General features: G+C 51.4%; 1 protein-coding gene across 1 annotated transcript in view; it reads left to right on the top strand.

Moving 5' to 3' along the window:
• Nucleotides 1–12,013, top strand: part of ABTB2 (ankyrin repeat and BTB domain containing 2) — a 171,139-nt gene that overhangs the window by 145,858 nt on the left and 13,268 nt on the right. The window contains exons 4-7 of the mRNA XM_019738580.2: nt 6,366–6,518; nt 7,891–8,056; nt 10,847–10,936; nt 11,453–11,554. Of these exons, the coding sequence (XP_019594139.2) occupies nt 6,366–6,518; nt 7,891–8,056; nt 10,847–10,936; nt 11,453–11,554 (511 nt within the window). The remainder of the gene's footprint in view (nt 1–6,365; nt 6,519–7,890; nt 8,057–10,846; nt 10,937–11,452; nt 11,555–12,013) is intronic.

Here is a 12,013-nt window from a genome sequence, read left to right as displayed (position 1 = left end):
AGTGCTTCGCAGTGGCTCCCACTGCAGGTGGGGCAAAGTCAGGGGAAGAATTTAGGACTGAGGGTGGGAGCCATTCTGGCCACCCCCTCCCTTGAGACACATCTGCAGCTGTCTGGCTGGTCCCTTGAGATTCCTCTCCCAGACTAAGTGTGCTCACAGGTGGGCTGGGCTGGGCATAGAAGGTGCTGGGGAAACCTCATTAGGGCATCATGGACCTCCCCAAACCCTCCCAGCCCTGGGAGCCAGGCCCGCACCCCAGAGCCCTCTGTGCTCCCAGCCAAGGGTGGAAGTGAAGAAACCACAGTCCAGTTTTCTCAAGGCCGAGCTCTGGCCAGATCTCAAGGCCCTGCCCAGGCAGTGGGCACATCTGGGGTCTGCCTGAGTACTTGTACCCAGTTCCTCGTGGGTGGGCACAGAGGGGACATGCCTGCTGGCCCCAGTCTCAGCCTGCTGGTTGGGGACAGAGGCACAAGGCCTTCTCATGCCTGGGGCTCAAGTTGCACAGGCCTGTGCCCCATCTGCCAACCTGACTCCCCGAGGCCCCTGCCCACCTTGAGAAAGAACAGAGCCTGCTTTGAGCTGGAAATTGGAGGCGTTTCCCGTTCCATGTTGTTAAGACACCGCTTATAGGGCTGTAATCCCAATAAATCATATGCTTGCTGAGTAGGGCTGGGTTTATTTTTTTTTTCCAGGCTGCAGGGACCTCTTAAAATCAAGGCCTTAAGAAGTTTATTCTCTTTCATTTTTTTAACAGGGAAAATGGCTTTTGCAGACCTAGTCCTGTTACAGGGCCGTATGAGGCCATTGGCTTGATAGACTCAGGCTCATCTGTATGATTAATTCAAAGAGAGATGAAGGAAAACTGAATCGTGACATGTGGGTCTGGTCTCCCTGTTGCTGCTGAACTGGCTCTGTCACCTTGGGAGCATCTGGCCTCACTGGTCTCTATTTCCTCCTCTCACCCTCTTCATGTAAAAGACCCTTTTTCATTGGTGTATTTCCTGGATCCCCCACATGACAATCATTTTTTTATGCACACACACAAATGCTACCAGTTGATGACCCTTTTATGTGGCTTTGTTTGTCATATCAATGATTGACTTGAGGTATTTACATGCATGTGGGGGGCGGGTTGTAGCTGAGGCACCAATAGCACTTGGTGTGGGTAGGTGGACAGGCTCCTCACAGGAATTTCGTGCCACGCCCCCCGTCTCACATGTTCAGGACCCACGGCCCCTGGGTCTGTGGTCCTTGACGCTGCCCCTTGCCCTGTGCCTGAACCACCAGCAACAACTTCCAGCTCACAGTCAACATTGTGGTCACATTTGTTTTCTCTCTTTTATGAGGTGAATGGAGTGGGTGGTGGGCAGCTTGTTAGCAGGCTTTTGCAAGCTTTATATGTTTATACTTGCTGGAGGGCCTGGGGGGAGAGAATTGGCTTGATCTGAAGAAGGCTGGAGCTGAGGCATTTAATAAGACCAGATTCCTATAGTCTTTTTTGCTATTGCATATTTTCTCTATCAACAGATACTAAAATAGTAGTAATAGTTAACCTTTATCAAGAACGTACTATGTGCCAAATGCTCTGCTAAGCACTTTTCATACATCTTGTGAGGTGGTCCTTGTGGTTATACCCATTTTGCTGATGGGGCAACTGAGGCTGAGAGAGGTGACATAGCTTGCGCAGGATCACAGTTTTAATTCATTGGGAGAACCCTGGATTCTAACCCAGGAGTGTCCTTCCAGAGTCCCAGCCCTTGAGCACTGTACAGTAGATACACGTGGGGTCTGTGAAATAACTGCAAAAGGGGCTTTCGCAATGGAAAATGTCTAGAAACACTGATTTAATCCCTTCTTTAACAGAACAACAGGCCCAAGGAGGGTAAGTTTACAGAGCCAGGTCAGTCTAGGACACTAGAACTTTCTCCCAGTAAGGATTCTGCAGAGAAGGCATGTGGGACCCTCAGATCCCCAGGCCGGGAGTGTGCCTGCCAACCAAAAGCCATTCTAGAAAGGGCCAGACCATGTGCCACCAGGGCCAGAATCCCAACCCCACGCCCTGCTGCCTGCCAGCCCGAAAGCAGCCTTGTCTTAGGGATCTGCTACCTTTGTCCAAGGCAGTGGTTCTCAGAGTGGGGTCTGGGGAACCCTGGGGTCCCAGAGACTTTCTGGATGCTCACAGGGCCAAAATTATTGCCCTAGTAGTGCAGTATTTGCCTTTCCCTCTCGTTTTCTCACAAGGGTTCAGGAGAGTTTTCCAGAGGCTGTGTGCCACGTGATGACGTTATCACTCTGATGGCTGATATGATGTGACCTCGTGTATTCAGATGTTTTAACATTTCCTCCGTTTTAATTTCTGATACAGTAAATATCGATAGACTAACACACACAAACAAAAGCTCTTGGGGCCTCAGTCATTTGTTAAGAGTACAAACAGGATCCTGAGACCAAAGCACTAGACAACTATCCTGGGGTACCAGACCCAGCAGAGGGGATCTCGGTGGCAGAAGGGCTGAACAAAGGTGACTCCTTCAGCCCTGCCCTGCTCTTCCACTGCAGGCACCAGCATTTCAGCACTGAAAGGCTGTCGGCCAAGCTGAGCCTTGGGGGAAAGGCAAGAAGAGGAAATGGCCTTTTTCTGTGGGAGCAAACAAAGCAGAGAGGTGCTGGGACAATGCAAACATCAGTCATTCTCAGCCTAAGTCCTCTGGAGCCCTTTCGCCCTCGAGTTAGGACACAGCCCCGGCCTAGGGAGTTTTTATAGGGATTTTCCAGAATGTCCAGTAAAGCAGGCCAGCTCTTCTCAGCATGCTCAGGGGGCTAGGAGAAATTACCAGAAAGGAAATAGTAGCCTGGAACCTACTGGCCCAGGAGAGGATGTTACTCGTAAGTCATTTTACCTTCCCATGGACCACAGACCCAGGAGGTGGGTAGGCCGAGGAGAAAGGCCTGGAGGTCAGTGTGGGGGCTGGCAGGGCCTTGTTTGTGGACAGATGGGCACCAGCCACCACCCCAGAGGCAGAGGGACAATCTTGACCCTGGAGGATTTCTGTATGTTGAGAATATTAATCAGTGTTCAATTCAAGAAACAGAAACCACCCTAGGTAGTTTAAGCAGGGAGGGATGTAATGCAGGGAATTAGGTACCAACAGAATCATTGGAGTGGCTCAGGTTGCAGGCTCAAGGCTGAGCCTCCAAGCGTGACTCCAAGGACCAGACAGAACTTGTCCATGGTGGGCTGTGGGGACTGCTTCCTGTGAGATGGTCCCTGGAGCTGCCATTCAGGCTTGAAGCTGGAATCTGCTGTTGCTTTACTAGCATTACCACTTCCTCTGAACTACCCAGGAAGGTGGAAAATGGACATTTGATGACTCTGTAGGGGTTAAAAAAAAGAGAGGAAGACCTCGTGTTTCATGACCTGGCACTAGCAAAAGCAGGCAAAGGGGGCATGAAAGTGGCCTCTGCCTCATCTGCATTTACCAGATCTCATTCAGCTATATCTTAATGGTGAGACCAGTTTTGCATCCAGGACCCCAGCTGCAAAGGAGTCTGGGAAATGTAGTTTTCAACTTTCCACGTTTCCAGCTAAGACGGTAAAATAGAGGCCAAATGAGCCAATCCCCAGTATCTGCCCACTGAGGTTATCCATATGGAATTTTTTTCATGTGCCAAGTTGTAAGAAACACAAAACAGAATGAATCACGACACCATCTGATTAGACTTCATGATTTCCCAAGTTCCCTCTTGGATTTCCCCTAGTGCAGCCGGGAGATGCCACTTAGATCTTTAGTGGCTGCACTTGGAGCTTTGACTTGGCTGTTGGCCACGAGAGGGAAGGATGACTGGCAAATCCACAAACTATCTTTTTGTTTACACTTCATTTCCCAACGCTTGTGGTTTAGATAAAGCCTCCTCCTTGAATCAAAAGGGCGGCTCTACAGAAGAGTGTCTCTGAGCTTGCCTTCTAGTGTTGTCATGTAAGAATTGTAAAATCCAGAATTATTTGGGGGGAATTCAAATGGGCACTCGTAATCAAGAAAGATCTTGTAAACAGAGGTGATTCACAAATGGATTGTTGGTCCTTTCTAGAACCTACACGGTTCCCCCTGGAGTCCTGGCTTCCCACTCTAATGTGTGAACACTGTGCCCATTTTTTTTTTCACCATTCTTTTTCTGGGCAGAAACAGGATTTGGTCCAGAACTGAAGACTTGGATACCTTAAGTTCCTGATGCCCAGCCATGCTATTAGTCATTCAGCAAATATTTATTGAGGACCTATTGTGTCTAGGCCCTGTGCTAGGCGTATTTTAGAAATGAGGAAGGCATCATCCCTGAGGTGAGAGAGTCTGGTCAGGAAGACGAGACCCAGTCACTGCTGGAAGAAAGAGTTCTAAGGTTATCTTGGAGCAGGAAGAGATTCTTTGCTTTGGAAAGAAGGGATCTGGGAAGGTTTCTGGAAAGAGGTGGCATTAGAACTGAGCTTTGAAGGGTAGATGGGATCTGGACTGGCAGAAGTAAGAGCTGGTTCATTGTCATGAGGAGGTGGGAATGGTTAGGGTGGGCTTGAGAGCCATTAGTGCCTGGTGGTCTGGTGCGTCCTGGTGAAAGGACAGTGGGTTGGGGTGAGGCCCCGGGCATCCTTGAAGGCCAAGACTGGCCAGGCTCTCCCTCACCACACTGATTGGTACACTCAGGGCACGAGTTAAGTGACTCAGACCCAGATAGATTTTCTGAAATGACAGAATCAGAACATCAAACTAACTTCCAAATGAGCCACCGTCAAGATCCCATCTGATTATATTGTTTAAAAAATGAGACTATCCTTTGCCCTCAAGGACAGATGCTTTTAAAACTTTGAAGATGACCTAAGCTTTTGGACACTTGAGATGTGTGATCTGAGGGCAGCCTCTAGTGATTCCCTGCAGCTGATTTACTTAGTAGCTGGGGAGGTCTTTTTCCTGGTCACAGAACGTCTCTGCATGTCTAGGGGAAAGAAGGCGGTCACAGTGGGGGCCTACGGCTCAAGGAGCCCAGTGTGTCAGAGGGAGGGGTGAGTGTAGGGGGCCTGGCTGCCGGGCCCTGGCCTAGTTTAACAAGAAGGATGTAGGGGTGGCAGGCATGAGGAGGGCGGGGAGCATATGCAGGAACGGGGTGGGGTGGGGGGCGACTCTTGGGCTGTCAGTGGAAAGAACAGCCACAAGGGGCAGGGATCCAGGGCCGCCTCATCCCAAGCAGCGAAGAGCTTCATCTACTCTGGGTAGCGCAGGCTGGGTGTCCATCAAGTCACAAAGCCAAAGACTGGCCACTGGGGCCCCTCTGCAGCAGTGAGATCTGTCGGACGGTGGTCTTCCCAGGAGCTCTTCACTATGGGAGATTGCCAGCACTAATAGAAAACCAGAGGCAACCTCCCCTCAATAGTAGGCAGACCCTGCCTCTCCAGCTGAAACAAAGATTGAGTAGGGTGGGGTGGAAGGGCCTGGGGAAGGGAGAAGGCAGGCCCCTGCGCGGCAGAGCCAATGTATTGCTCAGCCCCAGGGGGCGTTCGTCGCATTCCGTGTGAATGGCGCCCTCTGATGACAAGATAATACCTTACATAAGGTGCCTCCTGGAGTTTGGAATTCTGAAGCCGAGCTGAGCCATCTCTCTGCTTCCCTCTAGTGCCGTGCACTGTGGTGGAGGTGTCCTAGTGTTACCCTGGCCCCCCTGACCTTTTCTCCTACAGGACTTGGAGCACCAAGCTGGGACAACCCTGGCTTGCCACAGGAAGTAGTGTAGGGCCCGCCTCAGCTCAGGTGCCCGTGGAGGAAGGAATGGCTGTCCACTGAGCACATATGGTGGGATATGCGTTGCCTCATTTAGCCTCTTGACAACCCCGAGCAGTAGGTCTTATCCTGTCTCACAGATGAAGGAAACAGGCTCAGGGGGGTTGTGGTGATGAAAGAGCCCAGCTGCCAATGGTGAAGCGGGGTTTGAAACCTGGGTCTGTTTGATTCTCCTTTGCACCCCACTATCCAGGAGGCAGTCTCTCCGCTCTGCAGACCCCATCTGAATTCTCTGGAAAAGGCAGGCGTTTCCTGCTCCACACGGTGGCAAACCCCTTCTTTCACTGGCCCCCTATGGCCCTCTGGTTCCTCTCCTGGCCCTTGGCAGGAATTCCTTCTGACCCATGACACAGTTTCTGTGGAGTGGGAGCAACTGGGGTTTCTGTGAGAAGGATCAGGTCCCATCCACACCTCCCAGCCTGAGGGTGACCAGTCTCTTTGGCCATTGTCCTCTGAGAGTGCGTGCTGAGGGGGTCCCCTTCTGCCCTTCCAGGAACACCCCCCTCCCCCAGGGCCTGACCCTCTCTCTCTGCTGCCTCGCAGGCCCTTCATGCTGCTGCCACCGCTGATGGAGTGGATGCGCGTGGCCATCACCTACGCAGAGCACCGTCGCAGCCTCACCGTGGACAGCGGCGACATCCGGCAGGCGGCCCGGCTGCTGCTCCCCGGCCTGGACTGCGAGCCCCGGCAGCTCAAGTATGGAACCCGGGAGGCGTGAGGCGGGAGGGCCCCGGCCCCCATGCCCAGCCCCCAGCCAGCCCCTCTACGCCCTCCTTCTGGAGGTTGGGAGGGGTAGCAAGCAAGGGCTGCAGTGCCTTCCAGCTGCTCTAAGGTCCTCAGTACCTGCCGAGCCTGTTAGAAATAATCATTCTGGGCCTTGGCTGCTTTCTGGATGCTTCTCCTGCAGCCACTGGTCTGGTGCACAGAGCAGACAGACACACATTTGGATTTGGGCAGGAGAGCTCACAGTCTGGCTCTCTGGCATATTCGGGGGGAAAGCAGCAGAAGTGGGTCCTCTCTTTCCTCCCTACCTGTAATTGTGGCCATGTTCTTGAGTATTTCCTAGATGCAGACATTATGCTGAGCCCTTCCTTTTAACGTGCATTAGCTTCATCCTCGTGACAACGTGAGAAAAGAAAGGGCTATCGTGTCCATATTACAGATGGGAAAACTGAGGATCTGGGAGGAAGAGTAATTTGCCCACAGATGCGCAGTTAGCAAAGTGGCCCTGCTCAGATTTGAACTCAGGTCCATATGGCCCCAAGCCTTGGCTCTTAATTTCCTTCCCCATGTGCCTCTCTTGGATTAGATTGGTCTCCAGAAGGAGTTTCAAGAGGTCCCTTCTGGCTATCCTTGGCCTGTGAGAGCCTTGCATCTTTTTTATTTTTTTGACCTGCCCAGACTCCAGTTACGTATGGCCTCCTCTGTTTTCATGGAAAATGCCCAAACCTTATTCTGAGACCTAAACTTTCTACTCTTTAGCCTAACCGAGACTCCAGGCTGCAGCCGCCTATGCGGAGCCTGTGGTGTGCCCGTGATAGATGCAGGTTTTATCTGTGACTCGCCTTTGGTAGCACAGCTTGATTGCAGTGGGATTCTGGGCCGCTCTCCACCATCTCCTTAGTGCTTTGGGGGCCTCACCACGAAGCCTTGAGAGGAGAGAATGTAGAGCTAAGAACTGGACCTTGGCCACAAGCACTCTGTAGGCCAAGTGCAGCCTTCTCCATGCAAAACCTATACAGCCAAGCTCTGGCCCAAACCCAGACCCGGCTCCCTCCTCGGAAAGTCCCCTGATAGATCATTTTAGAGGGGACTTTGTCTCCTGGCAATTGACAGCTCCCAGGAGCTCAGAGCATTTCTTGAATATGTTCATAGAACACCAGCACTATGTGCTCTTCGTGTCACTGAGCACAACGTGGCCAGTCACCGCTGATCAGATAGTCATTCCCAGTGCCTCCTACCCACCCTGTCCTTATGCCACACGTCAGCCTGGCACAACTGTCACGTCTTCCCAAGCGGCGGTGTCCTAGCAGAGAGCGTCCACACACAGTCACGCTCTTCTGTGCAGGCCTGAATGCTGTTTCAGTTCCTTCCGGAGGCTGGATGCCCGAGCGGCTACTGAACGATTCAACCAGGACCTGGGTTTCCGCATGCTCAACTGCGGGAGGACGGACCTCATCCACCAGGCCATCGAAGCCCTGGGCCCGGACGGCGTGAACACCATGGATGACCAGGTGTGTTCTGAGAGCCCGTCAGCATTCACGATGACTAGACTTGGTGGCACGGTCCTTTCTGTCCCAAACCTGAGGGCTGCTCAGCTCATCCTCTAAGTTGTGGGCAGGCTCTGGAATCGTGCCCTGCCGGTTTCAGGTGGGGTGTCAGCTTGGAGACCTCCCTAGCTCCCTTTGGAAAACCTTTGTAATGGGGATTCTGCTTCCTCTCACTGGAAGGCTGGAGACGATGCCAGATGGTGCAGGGCTGGGAAAAGCCCGATGCCAAGCTATGGCTGATAATCGCAGCACCTGGTATGAGAGCGTCTTGTGTGCCTACTACACGCCAGGCGCACAGACATCCTTGCCTTTGTGGAGTTAACATTCTTATGGGGGAGACTGATCACAAGAAACATAAACTTGTAAATAACAGAGTATGTTAGTGGGAAGTGCTAAGGAGTAAAATGAAGCCAGAAAAAGAAGTTTCGGAAGTGTTTACAATTTTAGATAGAATTTAACTTGAGTTTTTAATTTGTTTTGTGTTTTTTGCCATGCATAGCTAACATTTATGTAGCACTTACTATGCGCTTGGCACAGATTAACTCCTTTCATGTTGATAATAGCCCTACTATGAAAGTATTGTTATTATCCCCATTTTATTGATGAGGAAACTGAGATACAGAGAAGTTGACTTACCTAAGGTCACACAACAATGAAGGAACAGAGTGGGATTAGGAAAACTCATGCAATCCGACTCCGTGCTCTCATCCACTAGGGAATATCCAACTTGTTTATTTGATGCTATTTTGTGAGCAGTTGCAGTGTGGGCAATGGCACAGAGTATGGGGAAGGTACATGGCAAACTAAGGATTAGGTAACGCTCTCAGATGAGGTGACAGCATGCTGTAGGGCACGACGAAGCACCAGGTGAACCCCGAAGCCAGAGTGGACTTTGACCAGTGAGGCAGGAGGGGCCAGGGAAGGCTGCCTCCTGGGGGTCTGAGCCAGGCCTGAGGGACGGAGGATGGGGGTGAAGCAGAGGAGTGGGGCAGGCATTCCAGAGAAGGGAGATGACGGGAGCAAGCGTATGCAGGTGGGACTGTGAGAGCTCATGCTGGGACAGAGGAGACCACGAGGCTGGGGGTGCTGCAGTGGACAGTGGGGAGGTGACAAGCTGGATGTCACGTCTCCCTGAGGCGCCTCTGTGAACGCAGGTTCCAGGCCGTCGTGGGAGCTTTTGTCCTGGGGGAGTTTTCTTCCTCATGAGGCCCATGACCTGTACCTTCAGACACACCTGGGTTTTAGCTGCCACATCATAGCCGTGGTATCTTGGACAAGCTATTCTACTTCTCTGAGCCTCAGTTTCCTCCCCTCCAACATGGAGGATAATAGCACCTGCCCCACAGGGTTATTGTGAGACTTTGTCTCTGGTACATAGTAAAGACTCAATAAACATTCATTCTGGTTTTTGTTAATAATACAATGAGGACAATGGTTATCCCTGAAATCTGTTCATCAGCCGCTTTTGATTTAGCCTCTTTATGTATCTGGAGTAGGGATGGGGCCAACACAAAAAAGTAGTTTCTCCTCACAAGCCTCCTAGTCTGGTTTAAACTCCAAATCATGTACAGATGTATGGAGGGGGAAAAAAGCGAGGCATGTGCAGAAGGGTTTGATAAAACAAAGCCAAATTTTCACTCTGTGGCAGTTGGCTTTTCTCTGAATACTGGATCCTGTTTGTTCCCTCAGCCTTGGTATTTATAAAATGATCTGTGGGTAAACAGTGCCCTCACCCATGATTAATCTCAGGCCATTTCTTTATCTCTGGGCATGAGGCATGGATTTATGAGGTAAGGAGATCTTGTCTACACACAAATAACCTAATAAATAACATCGCGGGGCTGCAGACAAACGCTTGCCAGGATCCAGCTGTGGAATAACACTTTCCACTGCTGCCTTTGCAATTACTGGCCCCAGAGAAAGATTCCCGGCCAGGAGGCAGCCCCATTAACCATGCACCTACACTCTGGGAGGGAGTGGGCCTCAGCTTTCAGAAAAGCTCTGAGCTGCTCAGTAGCACATGTTACACTCAAACGCCTCTCCACCTTCCGTAAGACACACCTCAAAGGGTGACCGTCACAGCTCAGGGGAACCTGGGTTCCGGTCTGAGTTCTTGTTCTCGATGAGGCCTTGGGCAAGTTATGGCCCTCTCTGCTCTTCATCTGTAACATGGATAATAGTAGAACCTCCTTAGGGATGTTAGTGGTGATTAAATGCTATAATGCATATAAATCACTTCACACAGTGATTTACTATGAGCACAAGGCCTAAGGTGGGTTAGGCTATGGCAGTGGAGTATAGTAGCCGTGACAGTGTTGTTATTTTAATTAGTTAGCTCAATCAAGATACGCTTACTCTGTACTAAGCACTTTATATATAATAACACACACTCTTTACAACAACCCTGTGACACAGATAATGATGTTATTCCCATTCTAAAGATGAAGAAACGGAGGCACAGAGAGGTACAAGTAACTTGTACAGAGTGTACAGCTCCCCATGGCACAGGTGGCTTTGCACCTGAGTGTGGCTGCAGGGTCTGTGCTCTTGCGGTGCCTTGCGGTGCTCATGGAGATGTCCCCTCCTCTTCCTTCAGGTGTCATGTGGGCCTAAGAGAAGCAGGCTGTTCCAACACAAGGGGCAGCACTGCTCAGGACGAGCAGCAGGTCAAGCAGGAGACCTGGGGCAGAGGCCTGTGGGATGTGTGCTGTGCTCTGTTTCCAGACAGTTGAGCATCTGCTTTGATTCACGTAGGGTATGACGCCGCTGATGTACGCCTGTGCTGCTGGGGACGAAGCGATGGTTCAGATGTTGATTGATGCTGGAGCAAACTTGGATATCCAGGTGTGTAAGCACCCAGGCGCCTAACCGAGCCAGAGAACACCCAAGGTCTCTTCAGCCATTCTGGGTGCCGTGTTTTGTACAACTGGGTAGATGTGTCTCAACAGGACTGGAAATACAAGATGCATGGAGATCACAGTTAGCAAAGATGTGGGTTTTCTGAGAGGGGTGAGCTGAGGGGGCAGTATGATTCTGTTACAGCAGCACCTTTTCCCATTTACCAACCTAATCCCTAGCCATCCCTCCCATCTCCAAATGCTTCTAGCTCTGCCTCCCTCTGAGTCATTAAATGCCCCCTCGATGCCATTCTGCCCAGGGCAGACATCACTAATTGAACATCCTTTTGAGCCTTGTCCACATGGTGCTCCAGGCAGACATTATCAATCAAATGTGGAACGCACCTGAGTTGACTCCTAGTCACCAACTCTGCAGGAAACCCCCTGAGCTCAGATGCTTGTGTCACCTGCCCAGGAATGTCACTCACCCAAGAAACACTGATCATTTGTGGTATTGTTCCAGGTTCCAAGCAATAATCCCAGGCACCCCTCCATTCACCCCGACAGCCGGCATTGGACTTCGCTGACATTTGCTGTGCTTCACGGACACATCTCTGTGGTCCAGGTGAGCTCTTGCCAGGTGTGCAGTGTGCCCTCGGCTTGCCTGGTAGGCTGGGCCTCAAGCATAGCCCCAGCCTCGCCTGGATGAGCAGCTGCCTGGAATCTGAGGGACCAGAGACACTGCTTAAGTGCTCACCTGGTCAGCAGGGCAGAGACCCATGTAGTTTGTCTCAAGGAAAGGGCTGAGGGCTTTAGTGTGAGGATATATTGGGATTGTAGGGAACAGGACCCAGGTCCGCGCAGGCCCAGGCCTGCCCATCATCTTCGTCTCTCTCGGAGAGTCTCAGGGCACGCTGGCATCTGTGCGTGTGTGCTCAGTTTTCTCTCCTCCAGCCATCTTTCCAATCCTTAGCTTTTTCTACTCCTTCACGAACTCCCACAGAGCTGGCCCTATATCACGGTGTCCTTCCAATTCTGCCGCTCCCCATTAACAGGCATAATGTACCACTTTCCCAGTTCCTGA

This window comes from Rhinolophus sinicus, linkage group LG06 (genome assembly GCF_036562045.2).
Source record: "Rhinolophus sinicus isolate RSC01 linkage group LG06, ASM3656204v1, whole genome shotgun sequence".
NCBI classification, from domain to species: domain Eukaryota; kingdom Metazoa; phylum Chordata; class Mammalia; order Chiroptera; family Rhinolophidae; genus Rhinolophus; species Rhinolophus sinicus.
This window is presented reverse-complemented; position numbering and strand designations above follow the sequence as displayed.